This window comes from Hemiscyllium ocellatum, chromosome 21 (genome assembly GCF_020745735.1).
Source record: "Hemiscyllium ocellatum isolate sHemOce1 chromosome 21, sHemOce1.pat.X.cur, whole genome shotgun sequence".
Taxonomy (NCBI): Eukaryota; Metazoa; Chordata; class Chondrichthyes; order Orectolobiformes; family Hemiscylliidae; genus Hemiscyllium; species Hemiscyllium ocellatum.
Window position 1 is genome coordinate 66,121,634 of NC_083421.1, and position 27,880 is coordinate 66,149,513.

The window sequence follows — 27,880 nt, forward strand, 5'->3', positions numbered from 1 at the left end:
AGCAATGCTAGCCACCTGAGTCACCATGCTGTCCCTTGCTGTATGTTAAGGCATTGAGGGGGATCGGTCCCCCGGCCTAGCGCTGAGGGGGATCGGTCCCTCAGCAGTCCAGCACTTTGTTCCTAGCAACAGGAGTAGACCTTCACCCTGGGCATTACTGTTACAATCAGTGTGAGTCTGTTCCATTGAGTGAACTTGCTGATAACATGACCATACTCTCAATTCAAAATTAGTCTTTCAGCTGTCATATTCTCTAAGATAGGAAAAAAGGGACAGGTTTTGCAGAACTTTACATTGTTTAGGACACACTGTGTTGTAGAATCTGGCAATACTGTTCCATTGTTACCAGCGAGTAAGATGGAGGGAAATCACACCTCAGTTAGAGCAACAAAGTGCTGTACGGGACTTAGATTGTCGCAGGGTCAGTGCTGAGGGAGTGCTGCACTGTCACAGGGTCAGTGCTGAGGGAGTGCTGCACTGTCGGAGGGTCAGTGCTGACGGAGTGCCGCACTGTCACAGGGTCAGTGCTGAGGGAGTGGGCATTGTCGCAGGGTCAGTGCTGAGGGAGTGGGCACTGTCAGAGGGTCAGTGCTGAGGGAGTGGGCACTGTCGCAGGGTCAGTGCTGAGGGAGTGCCGCACTGTCACTGGGTCAGTGCTGAGGGAGTGGGCACTGTCACAGGGTCAGTGCTGAGGGAGTACTGCACTGTCGGAGGGTCAGTGCTGAGGGAGTGGGCACTGTCACAGGGTCAGTGCTGAGGGAGTGGGCACTGCCACAGGGTCAGTGCTGAGGGAGTGCTGCACTGTCACAGGGTCAGTGCTGAGGGAGTGCCGCACTGTCGGAGGGTCAGTGCTGAGGGAGTGGGCACTGTCACAGGGTCAGTGCTGAGGGAGTGGGCACTGTCGAAGGGTCAGTGCTGAGGGAGTGGGCACTGCCACAGGGTCAGTGCTGAGGGAGTACCGCACTGTCACAGGGTCAGTGCTGAGGGAGTGAGCACTGTCGCAGAGTCAGTGCTGAGGGAGTGCCGCACTGTCACAGGGTCAGTGCTGAGGGAGTGGGCACTGTCGGAGGGTCAGTGCTGAGGGAGTGGGCACTGCCACAGGGTCAGTGCTGAGGGAGTACCGCACTGTCACAGGGTCAGTGCTGAGGGAGTGGGCACTGTCGCAGAGTCAGTGCTGAGGGAGTATCGCACTGTCACAGGGTCAGTGCTGAGGGAGTGGGCACTGTCGGAGGGTCAGTGCTGAGGGAGTGGGCACTGCCACAGGGTCAGTGCTGAGGGAGTGCTGCACTGTCACAGGGTCAGTGCTGAGGGAGTGCCGCACTGTCGGAGGGTCAGTGCTGAGGGAGTGCCGCACTGTCACAGGGTCAGTGCTGAGGGAGTGCTGCACTGTCGGAGGGTCAGTGCTGAGGGAGTGGGCACTGTCGCAGTGTCAGTGCTGAGGGAGTGCTGCACTGTCGGAGGGTCAGTGCTGAGGGAGTGGGCACTGTCACAGGGTCAGTGCTGAGAGGGTGCTGCACTGTCGGAGGGTCAGTGCTGAGGGAGTGGGCACTGTCACAGGGTCAGTGCTGAGAGGGTGCTGCACTGTCGGAGGGTCAGTGCTGAGGGAGTGGGCACTGTCACAGGGTCAGTGCTGAGAGGGTGCCGCAATGTCGGAGGGTCAGTGTGTTGAATATTGCTGATGGCCGCTCTCTTACATCGCTTGGCTGGGATTCCTTGATGTAGTTTTGGTGCCTTTACAGCTGATGATATAGTGCTCATTTCCATATTCTAGGAGCAGCACTGGAACATTCAGACTATTCTAGAATCTGGTATGATCATAACTTCAAAACCACATTCCTTAACAATACTCAAGACCCTGCTGCTGATTGTCTGCATTAGGAGCCTCACCTCACCTACTCATCTTCATCATTTAGAGTCAAAACAATCATCAAGATGTACAGCACGGAAACAGACACTTCAGTCCAGCTTATCCATGCCGACCAGATATCCCAATCTAATCTAGTCCCATTTGCCAGCACTTGGCCCCTATCCCTCTAAACCCTTCCTATTCATATACCCATCCAGATGCCTTTTAAATGTTGTAATTGTACCAGCCTCCAGCACATCCTCTGGCAGCTCATTCCATACACGTACCACCCTCTGGGTGAAAAAGTTGCCCCTTACGTCCCTTTTTAACTCCTTCCCTCTCACCCTAAACCTATGCCCTCTAGTTCTGGACTACCCCACCCCAAGGAAAAGACTTTGTCTATTTACCCTATCCGTACCCCTCATGATTTTATAAACTGCTGTAAGATCACCCCTCAGCCTTTGACGCTCCAGGGAAAACAGCCCCAGCCTGTTCAGCCTCTCTCTTTAGCTCAAATCCTCCAACCCTGGCAACATCCTTGTAAATCTTTTCTGAACCCTTTCAAGTTTCACAACATCTTTCCGCTAGGACGGAGACCAGAATTGTACACCATCTTCCAACAGTGACCTAACCAATGTCCTGTACAGCCGCAACATGACCTCCCAACTCCTGTACTCAATACTCTGACCAATAAAGGAAAGCATACCAAACGTTACCTGCACTTCAAGGTCCTTTTTTGGACTGTGTGTACAGAGTATATCCACAGAGTCTGTGCAAACACTGTGTGCAGCTTGTCTGTATGTCTGAGCGGTCATACAATGCTCTTGTGTTTTTCTGTTTGAAGGTTTTCTAAGCCAGGCTGATTAATCTGAAAAATTTTCATGGAAGGATGTGTTAGATTGATGTTTGAGTTTTAACAGTGTTGACTTGTCCATGTTTCTCAGGCCCTTTCCTTCAGAGGAGACAGCAGTGGACGATGATGTTTATCGCAGCTTGGAGGAACTTGCAGAGTGAGTCTCAGTATGAATGTTATCCTTTACCCAAGACATCCTTTCAGATGATCAGTGTACAACAGGAAAGGAGGAGGACGTGAGGGCAGGGACTGGAAGGAACAAGCTGTCAGGTTAAATCACATACCGATGTAAAGGGTCTGAGTTATTGAAATACTCTGAAGATAAGCATCAGCTTTGCCAGACTGGTCAATGGCATCGACTCACTGTCGACTTACAGTTCCTAAATTTGCCAAGGGACCAGCTATCAAACAGCTACTCTGTACCCCAATGAGAGTCAGTGTGTGTGGGAGCCATACCCCAGTGAGAGTCAGTGTGTGTGGGAGCCATACCCCAGTGAGAGTCAGTGTGTGTGGGACTGTACCCCAGTGAGGGTCAGTGTGTGTGGGAGCTGTACCCCAGTGAGAGTCAGTGTGTGTGGGAGCCATACCCCAGTGAGAGTCAGTGTGTGTGGGACTGTACCCCAGTGAGGGTCAGTGTGTGTGGGAGCTGTACCCCAGTGAGGGTCAGTGTGTGTGGGAGCTGTACCCCAGTGAGAGTCAGTGTGTGTGGGAGCTGTACCCCAGTGAGAGTCAGTGTGTGTGGGAGCTGTACCCCAGTGAGAGTCGGTGTGTGTGGGAGCTGTACCCCAGTGAGAGTCGGTGTGTGTGGGAGCTGTACCCCAGTGAGAGTCGGTGTGTGTGGGAGCTGTACCCCAGTGAGAGTCAGTGTGTGTGGGACTGTACCCCAGTGAGAGTCAGTGTGTGTGGGACTGTACCCCAGTGAGAGTCAGTGTCTGTGGGAGCTGTACCCCAGTGAGAGTCAGTGTGTGTGGGACTGTACCCCAGTGAGGGTCAGTGTGTGTGGGACTGTACCCCAGTGAGAGTCAGTGTCTGTGGGAGCTGTACCCCAGTGAGAGTCAGTGTCTGTGGGAGCTGTACCCAATTTATTGCCTGTACCTAATTGCCCAGAGGGTGGTTTAGCACCAACCGCGTTGTCACATGGAGGCCAGACCAGGTAAGACAACACTTTCCTTTCCTAAAGGACGTTAGTGTACCTGACTGTTTTTTCCGACAACGATAGTTTCATGGTTGACATTAAATAATGTAAAGATGACAGTAAACAGCAGATCATGATTCTCGTTGATGTTTTGACTTTTTCCAAGCAATCACAAGATAAAGTCTCCTCAACCCAAAAATGTCCAAGCAGTTCAATATTCCAGTTTTTCATAATCCATAGATATAGACGTATTCACCACTGACCCTCCGACAGTGCGGCACTCCCTCAGCACTGACCCTCTGACAGTGCGGCACTCCCTCAGCACTGACCCTCCGACAGTGCGGCACTCCCTCAGCGCTGACCCTCCGACAGGGCGGCACTCCCTCAGCACTGACCCTCCGACAGTGCGGCTCTCCCTCAGCGCTGACCCTCCGACAGTGCGGCACTCCCTCAGCGCTGACCCTCCGACAGTGCGGCACTCCCTCAGCGCTGACCCTCCGACAGTGCGGCACTCCCTCAGCGCTGACCCTCCGACAGTGCGGCACTCCCTCAGCGCTGACCCTCCGACAGTGCGGCACTCCCTCAGCGCTGACCCTCCGACAGTGCGGCACTCCCTCAGCGCTGATCCTCCGACAGTGCGGCACTCCCTCAGCGCTGACCCTCCGACAGTGCGGCACTCCCTCAGCGCTGACCCTCCGACAGTGCGGCACTCCCTCAGCGCTGACCCTCCGACAGTGTAGGGTGCAGGGCCTGTCTCTGAAATCCCTTTCACCTCACATTATCCCAGAGTCCTTGTGTATTGTATTGGGTGCTCATGTCCAAACAGCACGGTGCTCCCTTTGGTGGATCTCCCTGTGTTTCTTGGACCACCTCTACTCCCACGCCCCCGCTGTGATCCCAGAGTCCCTCACCATGTTCTCTGATATCCCCCCCCTTCCCTCCCCATGCTCTCTGATCCATCCCCGGGCTGTGGCCTTGGACATTTCCTCTAGTCTCTGGTGATTTTGGTCTTCATGTTTTGGATGTGTTTTTTTTCTCCTAGTGAACATGATGTTGGAGATGATATCTATGACTGTGTCCCGTGTGAGAGCGATGGTGATGATATTTACGAGGACATCATCAAGGTGGAAGTTCGCCAACCCATGGTAAACATAGAGACTGCTGCACCGCCCACACAGTCACCCGGTCACCCAGAGCAGCTCCGGCCTCATATTCAAAGCCCAGAGTATTTACCTGGAGCCCCTGGGGGTGTCAGGGCTGGAGGCAGTGGTCACTACCCTGGCACTCTTATTGGATCTCTGCACCTTCTGCCATCTCTCCTGCCCTCCATCTCCTCCTGTCCTCTGTGAAGTAAAGTTCTGTTTTCTGTGTCTTACTTGGCATTTGAGAAAGATTTAAATGGTGATGGAAGTGTGTAATTTCCATGACGAAGGATTGCACGGCTCTGTGTCTATTTGCTTTGAGATAGGGAGGCTCTGGGATGAACTGTGTTTCTGCTGCGATTTTACTGAAACCTCTTTGATTTTCTGATGCTGCAGGTCAGGTACATGCAGGTAAGACACACAATCCGGTCTCCCCTGACCAATCCCCTGCCCATTCCATACTCCCCGTGGATCCTCATTTCTTAAACCATTACGTTAAAATTTAGAGTTTGCTTCATTACAGAAATGTTGCATTGACTTGGAAATAACTCTGGGTACATTGGTCAGTGACGTCACTCAGGGCTGTCTCCTCCAGCCTGGTGCCATCTGCCCCTCACTACTTCACCACCTCCACCTCCTCACCTACCCCCACCAATCGCTCTTCTTTCCAGGGGCACTCCCTATCTCCACACCCCCCCTCCCTCACCACCTCCATCCCGCTCCTAACCCCCCTCATCACGCAGCCCCTCCATACATACTCCTTACTCCCCCGTCTCCTCATCCCCCTGTCTCCTCACATCCCCACCCCCCCATCTCCTCACTCCCCCCGCCTCCCGGTCACCTGACACCTACCCCCTCATCTCCTTGCCCCCCCCCCCCCCAGTTTCCTTGACCCTCTCCTCCTCTGGGCCTGCTTGTTCTCACTGCCAGTAATTTGTTGTTGTTTTTATGTAACAGAAGTTGGGGATGACCGAGGATGATAAGAGGAACTGCTGCCTTCTCGAGATCCAAGAGACTGAGGCCAAGTATTACAAAACCCTCGAAGACATTGAGAAAGTAAGTGTCAGCCACCAGTTCATTTATAAACCCCGAGACAGTGAAACAATAATCCCACTGCTCTGACAGTGCAGCACTCCCTCAGCACTGACCCTCCGACAGTGCGGCACTCCCTCAGCACTGACCCTCCGACAGTGCGGCACTCCCTCAGCACTGACCCTCCGACAGTGCGGCACTCCCTCAGCACTGACCCTCCGATAGTGCGGCGCTCCCTCAGCACTGACCCTCCGACAGTGTGGCACTCCCTCAGCACTGACCCTCCGACAGTGTGGCACTCCCTTAGCACTGACCCTCTGACAGTGCGGCACTCCCTCAGCACTGACCCTGTGACAGTGTAGCACTCCCTCAGCACTGACCATCTGACAGTGTGGCACTCCCTCAGCACTGACCCTCCGACAGTGTGGCACTCCCTCAGCACTGACCCTCCGACAGTGTGGCACTCCCTTAGCACTGACCCTCTGACAGTGCGGCACTCCCTCAGCACTGACCCTGTGACAGTGTAGCACTCCCTCAGCACTGACCATCTGACAGTGTGGCACTCCCTCAGCACTGACCCTCCGACAGTGTGGCACTCCCTTAGCACTGACCCTCTGACAGTGCGGCACTCCCTCAGCACTGACCCTCTGACAGTGCGGCACTCCCTCAGCACTGACCCACCGATAGTGCCCACTCCCTCAGCACTGACCCTCTGACAGTGCGGCACTCCCTCAGCACTGACCCACCGATAGTGCCCACTCCCTCAGCACTGACCCTCTGACAGTGCGGCACCCCCTCAGCACTGACCCTCTGACAGAGCGGCCCTCCCTCAGCATTGACCCTCTCACAGTGTGGCACTCCCTCAGCGCTGCAGTGGGGTTTTCAGCCGGGGTTATGGTCCCGGGCTTGAATCCAGAAGCTGATAACGTGGTGTGCCTGTTGCTGCTGACACGGGAGGTGCTGGTCTATGTGAAGCTGATGTGGATGTTGTTGGTGTTGGTTTTTGTGGATTTGGAAGGAGAGAGCTTGCAGAGTTAGATCAGGGGCTGACGGCCTGTTGTCTGGGCGGTTGGGTTAGTGTGAATTCTTTTCCCTTGCCTCTTGTTGTGTGAGTCACTTGGTTTGTGTGCCTGTTACAGAATTACATGATCCCATTAAAGGCTGTCCTCACTCCCCAAGAAATGGAGGCTGTCTTCATCAACCTTGAGGTACGTGATTTCTGTTTCCTGTTTTATTTCTACAGGTATGGACTTTCTCTGGTTTTAAATCAGTCACAAAACCAGTGGGTATGGTAATAGTAGTTATTAGATTAGATTCCCTACAGTGTGGAAACAGGCCCATTGGCCCAACCAGTCCACACTGACCCGCTGAAGACTAACCCACCCAGACCCATTCCCCTGCCCTTTATTTACCCCTGACTAATGCACCTAACACTATGGGCAATGTAGCATGGCCAATGCACCTGACCCGCACATCTTTGGACTGTGGGAGGAAACCGGAGCACCCAGAGGAAACCCACACAGACACGGGGAGAATGTGCAAACTCCACACAGTCAGTCACCCGAGGGTGGAATCGAACCTGGCTCCCTTGCGCTGAGAGGCAGCAGTGCTAACCACTGAGCCACTGTGTTAATATTACTGGGGGAGCAATGCAGAGATGCACTTCAAAGACCACCACAGTAGCTGGGAAACTTACAATTCCATTTATTCAATAATTGGTGTGAGGTTATTCCCTGAGTTGGTGAGAGCAGGCTGTTGTATGGCTCTGACAGTGAGGGCTGACCCCTCCCCTTGGCTATGGTAGTTCAGGGGGTTGCATCCTCCATGTGCCTCTGGGCTGTATCACCAGCTATCACTCTCTCCAATGAAACAAAGGACTTGACCTTTGTGAACAGCCACGTTGTATGGAGCAGCCCGAGTCTACATGGCAAAGTGGTTCAGTCCGAACTGCCCTCCGACCTGACCCAACAAGATGCTTATTTTGACTTGGAGAAGATGACTTCACAGCACTTTCTCAAGGACAGTTAGGGATCCTAGCCATCAAAGTGCTCAGCCTGTGAATGAATAATAATTAATAGTCTCGTCTTTAGATTCCCCTTCTGTGAGGAAGGATGGTCTGGTGATGCAGGGAGTGCAACAAAGCTTCACAACACTGACCCCTGGGGTACCAGGACTGACATAGGAAGAGAGACTGAATCGGTTAGGAATCTCACAGTAATATATAAAACTGTAGCAGCACTAGACAGGTGAGATGCAGCAAGGGTGTTCCTGACAACCAGGGAATCCAGGACCAGGTCGGCCATTTCCGACTGAGATGGGGAGAAATGTCTTCACCCAGAGAGTGGGGACCCTCAGGAATCCTCTGCCACAAGAGCGTGGTTGAGGCTAAAACAATACTTTAAAAAGAGTTAAGTATGTTTCCTGGGCCAAAGGGATCAAAGGGAAAGGGGAGAAAGCAGGAAGAGGAGATTGATTTGGATGATCAGCCACGATCAGATTGAATGATGGAGCAGCCTCAATGGGCTGAATGGCCTACTGCTGCTCCTTGTTTCTTGTTCAGTGAGTGAGCTGGAGAGAGGCTTTGCTGAACACCATGAGGAATTGTTCTCCTAACGCAATCACTCTGTCTCTGTTGCAGGAATTAATCCGGGTGCATTACAGTTTACTGAGAGCCATTGACCTGACAGCAATTTCAGGAGGAAACACACTTTACAAAGTCTTCCTTGATTTCAAAGAACGGTAAGAACTCTCAAAGTCAGGCATTATTTTGCCTTTCTGTCTGTCTGTCTGTCTGTATCTCTCTCATCTTTCTCCTCATTTCCTTTTTCTCCACTTGCTTCTCTCTCCAACTTTCCTCACCTCTTTCTTTCATATCTCTCATTCTCTCTCTCTCGCGCTCTCTCGCGCTCTCTCTCTCGCGCTCTCTCTCTCTCTCTCGCTCTCACTCTCACTCTCTCGCTCTCTCGCTCTCACTCTCACTCTCTCTCGCGCTCTCTCGCTCTCTCTCTCTTGCTCTCTCTATTAGTGCCTCCAAATTAGAGTCAGTGCAAGTATCTCTCTCCCAGTCCAAAGCTGTGACACTATTGTTTTGATGTTCTGCAATTTGAATTAACCAAGCTTGGCTTCTGGAGAGTGTGAGGGGAAATCCTGTAGCTGATATGTGATGTTCCATGTGTTGTGATGGAAGGATCTCACAGATTCATCCCATGCAGTGATTGCAGTCATTATGGAGCAGATCAAAGAGCCGTACACCACAGAGATGGACCCATTGGTCTGAGCAGTCCATGCTGACCATGTTCCCACACTACCCTAGTCCCACCTGCCTGCGTTTGGCCCCCTATGCCTCTGAATCTTCCTTATCCATGAACTGAACCAAATGTCTTTTAAATGTTGTGACTGTACCCACATCCACCACTTCCTCTGGCATTTCATCTCACACATGAGCCACTCTGTGTCAACAAAAAAGGTACCTTTGTGTCCTTTTTGAAATCTTCTCCTCTCACCTTCAAATATGCCTGCTTGTTTTGAACTTCCCCACCCTGGGGAAATGACCTTTGCGATGGATCTTCTCAATGCCTTACATGATTCTATAAACCTCTGCAATGTCACCCTTCAACCTTCTACGCTCCTGTGAAAAAAGTTCCCAGCTTATTTTTACAACAAGCTCTCCTTTCCCGGCACCATCCTGGTAAATCTGTTCTGAACCCTCTCCTATTTAATAATATCCTTCCTAGTAAAAGGGCAACCAGAGCTGTACACAGTATTCCAGAAGAGACCTCACCAACATCTTGTACAATTGCAACATGATTTTCCAACTTCTATCCTCAAAGATCTGAGCAACGAAGGCGAGCGTAACATCTTCACAACCATCCTGTCTGACCGTGATGCACATTTCAAAGAATTATGGGCCTTAACCCTGAGGTGATGGTGTCCTCCAACACTACCTCGGACCCTACCATTACTTGGATAAGACCTGCCCTGACATTTTGATTGAAAAAACAGTTTTTTTACATATTTCCAAATTAAACTCCAGCTGCCACCTCTCAGCCCATTAACCCAGTTGATGAAGATCTCTTTGTAATCTTAGATAACCTTCTTCACTGCCCACTATGCCATCCCAGTTGGTGTCTCCCACAAACTTACTAATGATTACCTGCTACATTCTCATGGAAATGACCTATATAACTGTATACAGTACCAGTCCTCCTGTTATTAGGGAGGACATTATTAAATTGGAGAGGTTTCAAAAGGGATTTACCAGAATGTTGCTGGGAATGGAGAGTTTATTATAAAATAGGCTGGGACTTTTTTCACTGGGGCAGAGGAGATTATTATAAAGGTTTATAAAATCATGTTGGGTATAGAGAAGACCAATAGCAAGGGTCTTTCCCTACAGAAATGACAAACAACAGCAGATCCCACACTGGTCTTAGAATGAAACAGGGACTTCTCAATTGGTTGTAACATTCTCCATCCTGCACTCTCATATTCACACGTAAATTCCCAAACACACCAGGAATAAATAATTGCCCAGTCGTGAAATACATGCTGCATGTCAGTACAACAGATTGCCAAGATTTAACAGCAGGTTCAGTGAGAAATTCACCTTCCCCTCAGAGATGATCCTGACCGTGCTGTTTATTGCTTCACTGTAGATAGATTTAGATTATTTACAGTGTGGAAACAGGCCCTTCGGCCCAACAAGTCCACACCGACCCGCCGAAGCGCAACCCACCCATACCCCTATATTTACCCCTTACCTAACACTACGGGCAATTTAGCATGGCCCATTCACCTGACCCGCACATCTTTGGACTGTGGGAGGAAACCGGAGCACCCGGAGGAAACCCACGCAGACACGGGGAGAATGTGCAAACTCCACACAGTCAGTCGCCTGAGACGGGAATTGAACCCAGGTCTCTGCCGCTGTGAGGCAGCAGTGCTAACCACTGTGCCACCGTGCCTGTAATCTCTGGATTCTTCAGGGCGGTTATTGGGAAGAATCTGATCTCAGGAATATCCAACGGGTCAGTGCTGGTCACTGACCGGTGCCCCGTGAGACAGTGCTGATCCCTGACCGGTGCCCCGTGGGTCAGTGCTGATCCCTGACCGGTGCCCCGTGGGTCAGTGCTGAACCCTGACCGGTGCTGCATGGGTCAGTGCCGATCGCTGACCGGTGCCCCGTGAGACAGTACTGATCACTGACCGGTGCCCTGTGGGTCAGTGCTGATCCCTGACCGGTGCCGCATGGGTCAGTGCCGATCGCTGACCGGTGCCCCGTGAGACAGTACTGATCCCTGACCGGTGCCCCGTGGGTCAGTGCTGATCCCTGACCGGTGCCCCGTGGGTCAGTGCTGATCCCTGACCGGTGCCCCGTGGGTCAGTGCTGATCACTGACCGGTGCCATGTGGGTCAGTATCGATCGCTGACCGGTGCCCTGTGGGTCAGTGCTAATCGCTGACCGGTGCCCCGTGGGTCAGTGCTGATTGCTGACCGGTGCCCCGTGCGTGTGTGCTGATCACTGATCGGTGCCCCGTGGGTCAGTGCTGACCGGTGCCCCATGGGTCAGTATCGATCGCTGACCGGTGCCCCGTGAGACCGTACGGATCACTGACCGGTGCCATGTGGGTCAGTATCGATCGCTGACCGGTGCCCCGTGGGTCAGTGCTGATCACTGACCGGTGCCCCGTGCGTCTGTGCTGATCGCTGACCGGTGCCCCGTGGGTCTGTGCTGATCACTGACCGGTGCCCCGTGTGTCAGTGCTGACCGGTGCCTCATGGGTCAGTATCGATCGCTGACCGGTGCCCCGTGAGACAGTACGGATCACTGACCGGTGCCATGTGGGTCAGTATCGATCGCTGACCGGTGCCCTGTGGGTCAGTGCTGATTGCTGACCAGTGCCCCGTGGGTCAGTGCTGATCGCTGACCGGTGCCCCGTGGGTCAGTGCTGATCGCTCACCGGTGCCCCGTGGGTCTGTGCTGATCACTGACCGGTGCCCCATGTGTCAGTGCTGACCGGTGCCCCATGGGTCAGTATCGATCGCTGACCGGTGCCCCGTGAGACAGTACGGATCACTGACCGGTGCCATGTGGGTCAGTATCAATCGCTGACCGGTGCCCTGTGGGTCAGTGCTGATTGCTGACCGGTGCCCCGTGGGTCAGTGTTGACCCCTAACCGGTGCCCCATGGGTCAGTGCTGATTGCTGACCGGTGCCCCGTGGGTCAGTGCTGAACCCTGACCGGTTCAACGTGGGTCAGTGTTGACCCCTAACCGGTGCCCCGTGGGTCAGTGTTGAACCCTGACCGGTGCCCTGTGGGTCAGTGCTGATCGCTGACCGGTGCCCCGTGGGTCAGTGCTGATCGCTGACCGGTGACCCGTGGGTCAGTGTTGAACTCTGACCGGTGCCCCGTGGGTGAGTGCTGAACCCTGACCGGTGCCCCGTGGGTCAGTGCTGAATTCTGACCAGTGCCCCGTGGGTCAGTGGCTGAACCCTGACCGGTGCCCCGTGGGTCAGTGCTGAACCCTGACCGGTGCCCCATGGGTCAGTGCTGAACTCTGACCGGTGCCCCGTGGGTCAGTGCTGAACCCTGAACGGTGCCCCGTGGGTCAGTGCTGAACCCTGAACGGTGCCCCGTGGGTCAGTGCTGATTGCTGACCGGTGCCCCGTGGGTCAGTGCTGAACCCTGACCGGTGCCCCGTGGGTCAGTGGCTGAACTCTGACCGGTGCCCCGTGGGTCAGTGGCTGAACTCTGACCGGTGCCCCGTGGGTCACTGCTGAACTCTGACCGGTGCCCCGTGGGTCAGTGCTGAACTCTGACCGGTGCCCCGTGGGTCAGTGCTGAACTCTGACCGGTGCCCCGTGGGTCAGTGCTGATCACTGACCGGTGCCCCGTGGGTCAGTGCTGAGCCCTGACCGGTGCCCCGTGGGTCAGTGCTGTTCGCTGACCGGTGCCCCGTGGGTCAGTGCTGAGCCCTGACCGGTGCCCCGTGGGTCAGTGTTGAACTCTGACCGGTGCCCCGTGGGTCAGTGCTGATCCCTGACCGGTGCCCCGTGGGTCAGTGTTGAACCCTGACCGGTGCCTTGTGGGTCAGTGCTGATCGCTGACCGGTGCCCCGTGGGTCAGTGTTGAACTCTGACCGGTGCCCCGTGGGTCAGTGCTGATCACTGACCGGTGCTCAGCATGTTTCCTGTTGTGGTGAGGAACAGCTGAATGGTTTTGTGTTGAGAGTTGGTGAAATAATGGTCAGGACGATGGGGTTATATATCGGTGTGTGATGTGAGAACCTGCTGATGGCAGATCAGGTGATGGTGGTATTCCTTTGTGAACTGTAAACGTCCTTCAGGCAATCCTGGGCTCGAGGGGTGGAGACTGCGGATGGAGAAAACCGCACGATTACAAAACATGCTCTCTTTTGCAAATATCCCTCATTCAAAATTTGTCTTTGGTTTAAGGGTCATCGTTCAAGTTTGGACGGTAATGGTGGAGGATTCCGCTCGGGGACAGTACAGGTATTGGTTTGTGATTTGGATCTGTGGTCTGAGACAGCGCAGGAGGTGAATTGCATTGACCAGTCGCAGAGAGGTCCAGGTCTGGTTAGATACTCCACCTGATCATCTCCTGTGGCGCAGAACTGGAACAGGTCTGTGAGAGCGTTCTGCAACGTACAATACAAGCTGTGGCTCTCAGAGAGGAAGATCAATGTTGGAAATCTGAAATAATAGCAGAAAGTATGAAAAGGAGAAAGTTAAACGTAAGAGTGGTCTTCAGAGAGTAGTGGAGTGGTGGATTTTGAAATACAATTTCGAGAAGCTGTGGCCTTGTATAATTATGGCTGGCTGTTAATTCAGGGAGGAGCAAGTGAGGTCTGCAGATGCTGGAGATCAGAGCTGAAAATGTGTTGCTGGAAAAGTGCAGCAGGTCAGGCAGCATCCAAGGAGCAGGAGAATCTACGTTTTGGGCATAAGCCGAAAGTTTCCTGAAGAAGGGCTTATGCCCAAAACGACGGATTTCCTGTTCATTGGATGCTGCCTGACCTGCTGTTAATTCAGGGACCCAGATAATGTTTTGGAGTTTGAATCCTGCTGTAGCAGATGGTGAAATTTGAACACAGTAAAAATCTGGAATTAAAAGTCTTAATGATGATCACGAAATTGTTATCGATTGTTGGAAAAGCCATCTGGGGAGGAATCTGCCATCCCCAGCTGGAATGGCCTGCATGTGATTCAGACCCACAGCAATGTGCTGGAGCCTTATGGGTAATACATACTGGCTTGGTCAGCAGCACTCTCATCTTATCCTTCCCTGATTCAGAAACTCCCTCGCAGACCCTCTCTGTAGGGATAAACTCGTCCCTATCCTGTTCAGCACCAACCATTCAGATATCTAACCCAATCCCCTTTTCACAAATAAAATCAATACATTTTGGAGTGGGTAACTGTATCTCCTCTCGATGGTGTTATGGTCATATGATTGATTCATGTTAATAAACTGGAAACGGCCCAGTGTTCTCTCACATCAAGTTACTACAATTGTGTGTGTGCTGTCAGGCACCAGGAAGTACTCTGTTACTGGACCTGACAGACTGCTCTATCCATGGGAGGGCTGAGTGTGAGAGACAAGAGGACACTGCCCCTCATAAACCCCTCAATGTCCCTTGTTATCCCATCCCTGATCAAGTCTGTATTTCTGTTGTAGGTTGTTGATTTACGGCAAATATTGCAGTCAGATGGAAAATTCCCAAAAGACATTAGATCAACTCCTGTCTTCCCGAGAGGAAATCCGGAGTAAAATTGAGGTAAATAAAACCATAGGCTGTAACTTGGGGGGGAGGGGGTGCTGAGAGAGGATGGAGGGCAATGGAAATAATTTTTAAGTTTGCTCTTCCATCTCTCCCCCACGGTGGTCTCTCTCTCTCTCCACCAGCCGTCAATCCCTACCCCCCTCCCCCCCCCCTCTGATAGTCCCCCCTCCCCTCCCTATCCAGCCCTGATGCTGTCCCTCTCATACCCAGTCTGGGAAATGCTAGATCGGGCTGTGACCCTGCAATCCCTCCTCCCACAGCTTCACTGGACACACAGAGAGTGAGAGAGAGAGGGAATCGGAGGGGCTCTGTTCTGTGTTTTTGGTTGTGGTCCAGGGAATCATCGCTCTTTTTCCTTTGTCCAGGAGTGCACCTTGAAAGTTCAGGATGGCAAGTTCAAGCTGCAGGATCTGCTGGTGGTGCCCATGCAGCGAGTGCTCAAGTATCACCTCTTACTGAAGGTACGTGTCAGCTGGGGCCACTGACCCCTCACACACTGGGTCACAGGTCATAGGTTCACTCACTCTGGACACACTCACCCCTCGTGTGTAACTGGGAAGAGTTTGTGCTGACCAACACGGTGGTCTGTGCCCCACCCACTCGAACCTGTGATGTCATTGAGACTGGGGTAAAACTGCTGAGAGACAGAGATGGTCATCTCAGGTTGATGTTGTTTCTCTCCTAGGAACTGCTGAGCCACTCGAGTGAGCGTCCAGAGAAACAGCAACTGAAGGAAGCGTTAGAGGCGATGCAGGTCAGTCCTGAGGGTGCAGAATGTGTGTGACACACCAGATTCTTAAGCTGTTATTCTACATTTAAAGAGACACTGACCTTTCCATCCAAGCCTGAAAATCTCAGATTCGCTTCTTGGTTTCCACTTGTTACCAACGGCTGTTTTTGTCTGAAACCGTTGTCAACCCTGGAATTGCCCTCCTGAATATGCCCCCTTCCAATTGCCCTGTTTTCACCTCTGCCTTTTGGTGGTGTGTGAGTGTGTTGGGGACAGAGTGTGTGTGAGAGAGAGTGAGTGTGTGTGTGTGTGTGTGAGTGTGTTGGGGAGTGTGTATGTGTGTGTGTGTGTGTGTGTATGTAAACATATACTTAAGATTTATTTTCTGTGGTCAATCCGAACATGCACAGTCAACTCAACCCACTCTCATACTCACCATTGCACACTCTCTCACACACACACCCCATTTACTGGGCAGTGCTGATATTGGCCTCAGCTCCCTGGCTGGGTGGGGAGCTGATATTGTCCAGCATTCTGTATGAAAACCAGGATGCGATTCTGTGTGCTGCTGATGTGGTGAAGTAGCAAGTGAGTTTTCAGTGCCGCATTTCACAAAGAAACACAATGAGCTTGTGGTTAAGGTGCTGTATTTGGGAGACGGGTGCTTCAGGACACAGACAGGATCACGCATTCGATCCATCAGCTTTGATCAGTGATGGACAAGGTCGCCACCTAGGCCTGATGCCTGGTACTGCCAGCTGATTGCAATCAGTTCCTGGTGCATTCCAGAGCTGGGATCAACCCAGACTTTACACAAGGAACGAAAAACTGATCACAAACTAGACAGCAGCTTCATGTCAGAGGTTCAGTTCAGGATAACTCAGTATCTTGCCAGTGAGAATCTGAAATGATTGTGTGTGTGTGTGTGTGTGTGTGTGTGTGTGTGTGTCTGTCTGTCTGTACGGGGTTCTTGTGTGTGTGTCTGTGCAGGGTTTGAATATGTATGTAGGAGGTGGTGAGGGGGCTGTGTCTGAAGTGATGGATATGTTTTTATGTTTCAGGATCTGGCGATGTACATCAACGAAGTTAAAAGGGACAACGAGACCCTGAAGAAGATCTCGGAATTCCAGTGTTCAATAGAGAACCTGGTGGGTGCAGAGCGATGGGTGATCGATCAGGGAGTGTGTGGCACGGGGAGATGGGAGATCGATCAGAGTGTGTGACACGGGGAGATGGGTGATCGATCAGGGAGTGTGAGACACGGGGAGATGGGTGATCGATCAGGGGAGTGTGTGGCACGGGGAGATGGGTGATCGATCAGAGAGTGTGTGACACGGGGAGATGGGTGATCGATCAGGGAGTGAGAGACACGGGGAGATGGGTGATGGATCAGAGAGTGTGTGACACGGGGAGATGGGTAATGGATCAGGGAGTGTGTGACACGGGGAGATGGGTGATCGATCAGGGAGTGTGTGTGACACGGGGAGATGGGTGATCGATCAGGGAGTGTGTGACTCGGGGAGATGGGTGATCGATCAGGGAGTGTGTGTGGCACGGGGAGATGGGTGATCGATCAGGGAGTGTGTGTGGCACGGGGAGATGGGTGATCGATCAGGGAGTGTGTGTGACACGGGGAGATGGGTGATGGATCAGGGGAGTGTGTGACTCGGGGAGATGGGTGATCGATCAGGGAGTGTGTGACACGGGGAGATGGGTGATCGATCAGGGAGTGTGTGTGGCACGGGGAGATGGGTGATCGATCAGGGAGTGTGTGTGACACGGGGAGATTAGATTAGACTTACAGTGTGGAAACAGGCCCTTCGGCCCAACAAGTCCACACCGACCCGCCAAAGCGCAACCCACCCATAACCCTACATTTATCCCTTACCCAACACTATGGGCAATTTAGCTTGGCCAATTCACCTGACCCGCACATCTTTGGACTGTGGGAGGAAACCGGAGCACCCGGAGGAAACCCACGCAGACATGGGGAGAACGTGCAAACTCCACACAGTCAGTCGCCTGAGTCGGGAATTGAACCCGGGTCTACAGGCGCTGTGAGGCAGCAGTGCTAACCACTGTGCCACCGTGCCGCCCACTATGCCAGATGGGAGATCGATCAGGGAGTGTGTGACACGGGGGTTATGGGAGGGGAGGTGAGAGATCGATCATCACTTGTTCTGGGCACAGCCCCTCACTCAAATTGGATGAAACAAGTTCAGTAGCAGGACAGAGATCACTCAATCCTCAGCCTTGTTCTGTCATTTAGTAGGATCATGACTGCCTTGATTATTCTTCATTCATACCTCCCCCCCACCCCCCCACTCCCCCACCCTCCCATTACCTTTCACCTTGTTGCTTTAACACGAATTGACATACCCCTTCCTTCAAACATATTCCAGCAGTTCTCAATGCCTTTAGAGGAGGAGAGTTCAGAACGTTCGGCGAGAAAAATATCTCCATCTCTGTGTCTTTAAATGTGACCTCGGATGTTTAAATAGTCACCTCTTAGTTTTAGATTCTCCCACAGGAAGGAGTATCCATATCGAGGCAAAATTCAAGAATACTGGAAATCTGAAGCTCACCGCAGTGTTGGAGAAACTCAACAGGTCTGGCAGCTTCCACAGGCAGAGAAACAGAGTTCTTCAGAACTCATTTCTCCACGTCCACTCTGTCAAGCTCCCTCAATATCTTATGTTTGAATCTTACTCTTCTAACCTCGAGCCTGTTGCAAGTCCAGGCTGTCCAAACTTTCCCATAAGACACTGTGTCCAGGGATTTGTTGAGTGAGCCTTCTCTGATCTGCTTCCAATGTAGTTACATTTTCACCCTCCCTTCAATAAGGAGACCCATACTGAAGGCTGTAACTCCTGATGTGATCGCACCAGTGCCCTGAATAACTGAGGCACAGCCTCCTTTTCCTATCCCGTTCCCTTCACAACCAAATAACATTTGATTGGTTTGTTGAATTGCTTGTTGTCCTTGCACACGAACATTGTGAATCACGAACCTGGATCCCTCTGCAATCCCACATCATTCAGATCATCGTTTGTTTATTATTCTGAAAAAATGGACAGTTTTATAACTTTCCACATCATATTCCATTTCTCACATTTTTGTGCACTCACCGAACTTATCCATGTCTTGGTGTAGCCTCCTTTGTCATCTTCAGAACTTAGTCCTTCCTGTTTTTGTCCCATTAGAAAACTTAGTAACTGTGCCTGCCATCCCTTCATCCACTGTTGAGGCCCCTGCATATCATTACTACAGCTTAACTCCAGTCAGTTGGTTAAACATGATTTCCTTTTCATAAATGCATGTTGGCTCTGCCTGATTACCTTGAACTGATCCAAGTGCTTTGTTATAAGGTCTTTATAATAATTGTTTCAAACATTTTCACTGTGACAGACGTTAAACTAACCAGCTTGTATTTTCCTGCCTTTCTCACTTTCTGAATAAAGGAGTTACATTCTCTATTTTCCAATCTAATGGGACTGTCTCGGAATTGAGGGAATTTTGGAAAATTCTAAATAATGCATCAGTGATCTTGTAGTCAGTTTATTTTAAACCCTCTAATGGAAGTCCATCAGACCCAGATACTTGTCTGTCACATTTCCAACAATTTACTTGGTCCCACTTCCCGGAGTTAGTGTTTCTGGGATGTTACTTGTATCTTTTACAGTGAAGACCTGATCAGTGACTGTGCCATCTCATTATTATTATTATTATTATTAATACCTCAGTCTGACTTTGACAGGGCTAAGTTGATAAGTTTGCTGCTAACTCTAATTTGAGATAGCCAAGGATGAGAATCCACCTTGGAATTTTTTCTCTTACTCAAATGTAACTACTTCTATCGCTTGGAATTGTCCCATTTATTGTCCAGTGAGCTGTCCTGTATCCTGCCAGGTCACTTTCCCCCTCTGCTTTGGTGTTGGACAGTTGCAGAGACGAACCCAGTTTGGGCATGTTGGTCATGGGCCCCCCTGCTGCCTGCAGACAGTGTGATTATTGCCCAGCTCCCACTCGGGTTAATGACTGTGTCTCTGAGTAACTGAGAGAGATCCCTGGGCTGGGGTACATGCAGCATCAGGGCAGGGATGGGGTGACAGCACGAGGGGGAGGGGGAGGGGGAGTGTCTGCAGTTAGGGCATCTGTGGGGGTGGGGGTGCGTATGGCTGAGGCGCAGTTGTTTGCAGGAGACCAGAGGGTCAATGCAGGGAGGGAAGGGCGAGTGTGGGGGAGGGGAGGGTGAGTGTGGGGGAGGGTGGGTGGGTGGGTGTGAGGGGAGGGAGGATGAGTATAGACTCTATTTGGCGAATCAAAGTTTGTCACCCCCTTTGATTTGACAGCACACGTCTCTGGAGAATTATGGGAGACCGAAGATTGACGGTGAATTAAAAGTCTGCTCCATAGTTAACCGGACAAAACAGGATCGGTGAGTGTGTCCCAGGTTAAAGGTCAGTCTGTGTGGGGGACTGTACCCCAGGGAGGGTCAGTGTGTGTGGGACTGTACCTCAGTGAGAGTCAGTGTGTGTGGGGACTGTACCCCAGTGAGAGTCAGTGTGTGTGGGACTGTACCCCAGGGAGGGTCAGTGTGTGTGGGACTGTACCTCAGTGAGAGTCAGTGTGTGTGGGGACTGTACCCCAGTGAGAGTCAGTGTGTGTGGGGACTGTACCCCAGTGAGAGTCAGTGTGTGTGGGACTGTACCTCAGTGAGAGTCAGTGTGTGTGGGGCTGTACCCCAGTGAGGGTCAGTGTGTGTGGGGACTGTACCCCAGTGAGAGTCAGTGTGTGTGGGACTGTACCCCAGTGAGGGTCAGTGTGTGTGGAAGCTGTACCCCAGTGAGAGTCAGCGTGTGTGGGGACTGTACCCCAGTGAGAGTCAGTGTGTGGGGGAGCTGTACCCCAGTGAGAGTCTGTGTGTGTGTGTGTGTGTGGAGGTGGGTGCTGGTGGAGGTAGTAATTAACTCTCATGGTTGTGTATTTTGTGGTATTTGAGTGAGATTTCTTATGGAATGATCTGGAATGTTGCTTTTTATCTTTCAGATACTTGTTTCTCTTCGATAAAGCAGTGATTGTGTGTAAGAGGAAAGGTTACAGCTATGAGCTAAAAGAGACAATTGATCTACAGGCTCACAAAGTAACTGATGACCCAATGAACAACAAGGATTTACGGAAGGTGTGTGTGAATCCCCAACTCCGTGTTGGAGCTTCCAGGAGAAGCAACTTACTGGGGCAATGGAGTCACTGTCTTTCAGACTCTACGGTGAACAGGCTGGGGATGTCAGCGATGGGTGGATTGTAGTGGGGGGGGGGTGGATGATTTAATTTTGAGTGAAGGTGGGTAGATTCGTAGATTTTTACAGTACAAAAGGAGGCCATTTGACCCATTGTATCTGTACCTAGTCCCAAAAATCTGTCCCATTGCGAGCCCTACCTCCATAACCCTCCAAATTCATCCCTCTCAAATATATATCCAGCTGGCTTTTAAATAAACCTCCTAATCTGTCTCCATCACTCTCCCGGGCAGCACATTCCAAATCCCACAACTCTGAGTAAAGATATTACTCCTCGCTCTCTTACTGATTTACCATCCAGTGGAAACAGAACATCCTGCTTTACTTCGTCAACATTGTTCAGAATGGTGAACATCTCATTAAGGTCACCTCTTAATCTAACTGCTCCAAGGAGAATAAGACCAATCTCCCTCATCTTTCCTTCTGTCTAAAATCCATCATTTCTTCTGTCATTCTTGTAAATCTCCTTTAACTCTCCCACTGTTTTAACATCCTTCCAAAAATAACGAGCCCTGAACTGGACCCAAACTCCAAATGTGGTCTGACCAATGATTTGGAGCATCATTCCTTCACTTTGCTGTTCTGTCACTATTTATAAACCCGAGGATCTGTAAACTGCCTTAATAAAGTGGGTGAGTATTTGATGGGGGGGGTGGGATTCAATTTTAGGGGAGGAGGTGATGATGGAGTGGGGGACGTTTTGGGCTGATCTCACTTTGAAAGTTTAAACTAATGGACATGAGTTCCTCCCCCCCTCTGTGTTCCACTTTGCCCCTCCCCCCTCTGTGTTCCATTCTGCCCCTCCCCCCCGTTCCACTCTGCCCCTCCCCCCTCTGTGTTCCATTCTGCCCCTCCCTCCCCTCTGTTCCACTCTGCCCCTCCCCCCTCTGTTCCACTCTGCCCCTCCCCCGTTCCACTCTGCCCCTCCCTCCCCTCTGTTCCGCTCTGCCCCTACCCCCCCTCTGTTCCACTCTGCCCCTACCACCCTCTGTTCCACTCTGCCCCTCCCTCCCTCTGCATTACCTCTGTGTTTGTTGGTTCCAGTTCCAATCTAACTGAATTTATCTTGAAATCAACTTTAAGAAGTTCTGTTATGCAGAGATGGTTTTTCCTGTGTGTGACCTTGAGGATATTTAACCACATGATACACTGCAGTGAGTCCTGACTCTGCCCTCTGTCAGGCTCCTTCCCTCCTGCACTGACTGAAAACTACCAACTCCACCCAGGATGGGGCATGTAACTCCAAACCTTGCTGGGCAGCTTCCTGTCAAGGGCCCTGCTACCTGGTTTTATTCAGGGGCTTGCAAAATGTTTGAAGCTGGTGGAATTAGAGGAACCATGAGTACCGTAAATTCCTTTGTCCCAGTTGGTGATCATTCCGGTTTGATTACTCCTGACACTCTGCTCATTAATTTCTCTGCTGTATTCTTTCATGCCTCCCAGTCTCATGGCAAGATGGTAAGTCACTGTAAGTCAGCTGCTTAGAAATCACTGTGAAAACATTGTAATTATCTATACCGCAGCTTAATGATGAGTGTTAACCTGGTGATAGTGTTGCTGCGGGTTAATGATGAGTGTTAACCAGGTGATAGTGTTGCTGCGGGTTAATGATGAGAGTTTGCGATTCTGGTTACCAGGTGAATGTTTACTTGCTGCTGGTTTGATTAGCACAGGGTATGTAGCCTCCTCAGAGTCAGATTGCAATGGTCATGGTCCTCCCAGTGATTTATACAGAGAACAAACAGAAAACCAAGTGAAAGCTATGGTGCGCGTTCGCCTGGACCCAACCCAAAGTCAATATTAGAAACTCTTCACGCACCGGGGCAAATAGAGGAGGCTCATCTTATCTGAAGTCATCCTTGAGAATACAAAGGATAATAATGAAGTTGCAATTGCTGGGCTCGGGAGAGGAGACCAGGAGAGAGACTGGGTCGTGGTTGTCAGGGCGTTGAGGTGACTGGAGTAGGGGCACGGATGGGAAGCTCTGTCAGGAAAGAGTGCGAATGGGATTGCATCAAAATTGGGGACCTTCCACTGTGAATATTGACAATTCTATATGAAGTTTAACTCTTGATGGACGTCAGACAAATGGCAGTTATTCTGCCCCTTGGGTGGTGAATTGCCCTTTGCATGCGATCTGAAATGGTGCGTCTGATATTGCTCCTGTGTGTTTATAACCTCCAGGGGTTTTCGGTTTGTGTATTTCAGTGGTCCTACGCCTTTTATTTAATTCACCTCCAGGGGAAGCAGGGATTCCAGCTGTTCTGTAAAACTGAGGAGATGAAGAGGAAGTGGATGGAGCAGTTTGAAATGGCAATGTGAGTCCTTTATTTCAGTGACCCAACCCTGAGATGTGAGTCTGGAACACAGGTTGCATGCTGACTGCTGTACTTGTTCCAAACTGAGATTTTAGTTTCTGGGCAACTTGGCAAATATCATGTCATTACTCCCAGCAACCAGAAATTGTTCCTTTCTCCTGAAGCAACATGATAACGGTGAACTGGAGAATTTGTGAAAGGTGGAGTTCAGTCTGAGATGATCCAAACAGAACAACAGATGGATCACTTCGCCCGAAACACCTCAATCCCAGAACGTCCCTCTCTCCACCATGTCTCTGTAATAACTGCAACATCATTGTTATATTTATTAACCTGAGCTCTAAGTTGATCTGCCTTCCCTGTCAAACTCCTTGCATTAAAATAAATACACCTCAGACCACCAGGCCCCCTGTGTTCAGTAACCTCTCCCTGTCTGTTCTTCCTCTTTGACTTACTGGGTCTTGGTCTCTGAGTCCTCCTCGGTCATTTCACTTGCTGACCCTGCTGTTGTGGTTCCCACCCCCATGTCAGACTAGCTTAAACCCTGCCGAGTTATATTCAGAGGGATCAATCTTGAAGGTAGTAGCTCTAGATTCACCAGAACGATTCCATCTATTAGTAAAGTTACATTAAGGTTTGTGCAAAGATTTGTAGCTCGGATGCTCGTTGTTGTGGTTCTGTTCGCCGAGCTAGAAGTTTTTGTTGCAAACGTTTCGTCCCCTGGCTAGGAGACTTCATCAGTGCTCTGGAGCCTCCTGTGAAGCGCTTCTTTGATGTTTTTTCCGGTATTTATAGTGATCTGTCCTTGCCGCTTCCGGGTGTCAGCGGACAGCTGAAACTGACAGCGGAACTAAATACCGGAAGAAACATCAAAGAAGCGCTTTGCAGGAGGCTCCACAGCACTGATGATGTCTCCTAGCCAGGGGACGAAACGTTTGCAACAAAAACTTCCAGCTCGGCGAACAGAACCACAACAAAGTTACATTATGCGGACACTTTGAATATTTCTTGAAAAATGTCTTTCTTACTAAAGTGCTCGATAACATATTTATCCAAGTTACAGTTACTTTGCTGATTAGATGCCCATTCCACATGTTTATTGATAAACTTTGCAATTTGTTTCAGGACTTAGTATTGACTCAACAACAGAAGTTGCTGGAAAAGCTCAGCACATCTGTGAAGAGAAATCAGAGTTAATGTTTCAGGTCAGGTGACCTTGCCTCTGAACCCTCACCAGACCTGAAACAGTAACTTTGATTTCTCTGCACAGATGCTGCTGGACCTGCTGACCTTTTTCAGCAAGTTCTGATTTTGTTTCTGATTTACTGCGTCTGCAGTTGTTTTGGTTTTTACTCACTATTACCTGTTCCCTCGATTTAGGGGAATCAGAAAATGTAGAGGTTGTGAAATAAAAACAAAGATAGCTGGAGAAACTCAACAGGTCAGTCTGCATCTGGAGAGAAAATTGAATTGATGTTTTGAGTCCAGAGACTGTTCTAACACGGTGGCTCAGTGGTTAGCACTGCTGCCTCACAGCACCAGGGTCCCAGGTTTGATTCCAGCCTCGGGTGACTGTGTGGAGTTTGCACATTCTCCCCGTGTCTGTGTGGGTTTCTCCGGGTGCTCCAGTTTCCTCCCACAATCCAAAGACCTGCAGGTCAGGTGAATTGGCCATGCTAAATTACCCATAGTGTTAGCTGCATTAGTCAGAGGGAAATGGGTCTGGGTGGGTTGCTCTGCAGAGGGTCAGTGTGGACTGGTTGGGCTGAAGGACCTGTTTCCATACTGTAGGGAATCTAATCTAATCTAATCTTCAGAACTGAAGGGTCACTGGACTCAAAACATTAATTTTGTTCCTCTCCCCACAGAAGCTGCCAGACCTGCTGAGTTTCTCCAGCACTTTCTGTTTTAGTGTCAGATTTTGAAGTTGAAGTTAGTAATTAGGTTGGAAACAGGAGTCCCAGAACTGATCCTTGAGAGATTCCATTTCCAACCATTTACCATCTTTGCATTTGTCTAGCTGCCTATTTCTGGTATTTGCTCCTGATTGTGTACTCTGACTGTATTCATTAGTTTGTGATGTGGTACGTTATCAGATGAGTTACACCTATAATATTACCTTCCTTAGGCCTCTCTGTTGCCTTTTCAAAGAACTCAGTCGATTAGTCAAATAAAAGATCCCTTTTTGCAGTCCATGCTCATTATTGATTGTTATCTCACTAACCAGTCACCCTGCCCCCTACGGTGTCTTGCTTGTCTGTTTGTCACCACTGACCACTGTCGCTTGTAATGCCTGGCTAAGGGTAATGCACTGGAAGGTAAGCCTCCTGATTCTCCAGGTTGTCTTGTCTGGTGGGGCAGGTCTGAAGGGCTGAGTGGCCAACTCTTGTTTGTATGTTTTAACACAAACTTAGCAGGATCACCCCATTCTTTTAATGATATTTACTCCAGCATGGCCTGTAACAACTCGATTTGTCACTTCTCTCTCTCTCTCTCCACTGTTTGTTCTAAAGCTGGTGTATTTTTCCTTATCGGGGAAGGTCAGAGCAGGGCTGTACCAATGGGATATTTGAGATGATTAGACCGTTCAGTAGGATGGATGGGGAGTCACTATTTATTCTGGTTGAGGGGTGTGACAGGGTGTGTTTAAGAGCAATGGTGTGCAGCCTTCAAGCCCAAACTATTCCGGGATGAACTCAGGAAGTATTTCTTCACACACAGGAGTGGGAATCCGAATCCTTCTAAAGATCTGGACTGCTGGGCAGTGGGTGTGTGGGAGGGGTCCTTCTGTTCCACGAATGGTCAATAAACACTAGCATTCAGTCTGTTCTTTAAGACTTCACACTTTATTTCTTATACGGCCAGGCACAGATCGTCCAGACGCACAGAGGTTAAACACTCCCGTGTTCCTCAGAGGAGCTGTGCACATGGCTTAAAACAAACACATTTTTATACTTTTCTTAAAGAGAGGTACAGGCCACAATCATACATAATTACCAAGTAATTAACAGAATAGTTTTATTGACAGCTACTCAGTCCAATGATATTTCCTGGGAACCAACTTTGTTTTCCAACATTCAAGCTATTTTTATCTCTCGAACCTACTTTCTGCACCTGTACTTGAAGGTCAGTTAGGATGGCCAGTAATGTCTTGTCTAGTCTAGTTATTTCTACGCTGTAAAGGAAGCACTGTCTGGTAATCTCCGTAGAGTCAGACTGTGGTCATGTCAATTATGCAGCTTTAGCAGGATTTAAAGCTATTTTATACAGCTTTAAGCAGAATTGTCAATTTGCAACCTAGAAGCCATTTTCTATGTTATTTGCATTAAGAAACCATTTTATTGCTGTCTATGTTAGTAAGAGTATGTATTAAATGGTTGTTTTGACTATAACTAGTTACTTCAGCCTGTATTTAGATTTCAGAGCCTCACATCCCCAGAAAAAATAGTGAAGTAATTAAAAATCCCTGTGGCCAGTGAAAACTCTTACTATGAAGATTGTTAGAGGGACTGAATGGTCTCCTCATGTCAGTATATCACAGAGTGGTGGGGCTGAATGGTGTCCTCCTTTCTGCTGTGTACTGCAGTAAAACACTGCCATGCCATTGAATCCTGTTGAGCCCAGCTTCAGTCTGAATTCTTACAGTGACAGCTGTAGCTCTGTCTACCCCTGGGTGCTGCTGGGTTACGGTTAGTGTTAGGGCTAGGATTGCTGTGTGTGTGTGAGGGTATTCACTCACACTCCAGTGAGTATGAATATCACAAAACCAGGCTCCGTGTGAAGAGGGTAACAGTACCAACAGTTTCGATAATAGGCTTAAGGAGTAGTGCTAGCTTTGACAGTTGTCTCCGTTAAATTCCTTTCTTTTTCAGGTCAAACATTAAACCTGAGAAAGCGACAGCAAATTACCACAACTTCCAAATGACGACTTTTGACAAATTCACCAACTGCAAGGCATGTCGGATGTTGCTGAGGTAACGGCAGGTGCTCTCAGTCCCTACCCCTGAAGAAATTCTCTGTGTACTTTTATCACCAGTCCACCTTATCAGTGAATAGCTGAGTGATGTGGGTAGGGATGAGTTACAGAGGGTCACACCATGTGGACAGGGGTGGGGACAGGAGATGTAAAAGTATTAAAAGTAAAATGTATTATGTTTGATTGAAAGGAAATTTTAGCATATGTCCTGATGGATCATCCGTGTTTTAGGAAGACACGTGTCTGACTGGTTTAGTCACTTGTGCACAAACCACACTTTCTCCTCCATCTCTGATGGGCTTTCTGTATTTTCTGTTTGTATTTCAGTCCCTTAGTTAAATGTTCTTTTGTACTTTTTCCCCACAGAGGGATCTTTTTCCAGGGCTATGTTTGTTCCAACTGTGGTGCTGGAGCCCATAAAGAATGCCTGGAGACGGCAGCACAATGCAAGCTCAGTACGTAAAGCACAGCCCCCACATCCCCTGTACCCACCCTGTGTAGGAAACATGGAGAACTGCCCCTCAGGTTCTACACACTAGATTAATGCTAACCACATTCTCCATATCTGGAGAGAGAATCTGCTAAGTTTAAAACCGTAATCCATCTGTACTGACACGTGGGCTATTCACTGTGGTTTGTTTTTGGTAAAGTCACTGAATTAATAATCCAGAGCCCAGGCTAATGTTCTGGGGACACAGGTTTGAATTTAACCACGGCTGATGGCAGAATTTGAATTGAATTAAT

The 27,880-nt window shown here is 50.1% G+C and overlaps 1 protein-coding gene across 1 annotated transcript in view; it reads left to right on the top strand.

The window, feature by feature from the left end:
• Positions 1 to 27,880, top strand: part of vav2 (vav 2 guanine nucleotide exchange factor) — a 158,258-nt gene that overhangs the window by 87,670 nt on the left and 42,708 nt on the right. Inside the window, exons 4-17 of the mRNA XM_060841679.1 lie at positions 2,791 to 2,856; positions 4,877 to 4,979; positions 5,934 to 6,032; positions 7,148 to 7,216; positions 8,647 to 8,747; positions 14,707 to 14,806; positions 15,178 to 15,273; positions 15,498 to 15,566; positions 16,604 to 16,690; positions 19,895 to 19,980; positions 20,592 to 20,724; positions 23,051 to 23,160; positions 27,033 to 27,134; positions 27,503 to 27,591. Of these exons, the coding sequence (XP_060697662.1) occupies positions 2,791 to 2,856; positions 4,877 to 4,979; positions 5,934 to 6,032; positions 7,148 to 7,216; positions 8,647 to 8,747; positions 14,707 to 14,806; positions 15,178 to 15,273; positions 15,498 to 15,566; positions 16,604 to 16,690; positions 19,895 to 19,980; positions 20,592 to 20,724; positions 23,051 to 23,160; positions 27,033 to 27,134; positions 27,503 to 27,591 (1,310 nt within the window). The remainder of the gene's footprint in view (positions 1 to 2,790; positions 2,857 to 4,876; positions 4,980 to 5,933; positions 6,033 to 7,147; positions 7,217 to 8,646; positions 8,748 to 14,706; positions 14,807 to 15,177; positions 15,274 to 15,497; positions 15,567 to 16,603; positions 16,691 to 19,894; positions 19,981 to 20,591; positions 20,725 to 23,050; positions 23,161 to 27,032; positions 27,135 to 27,502; positions 27,592 to 27,880) is intronic.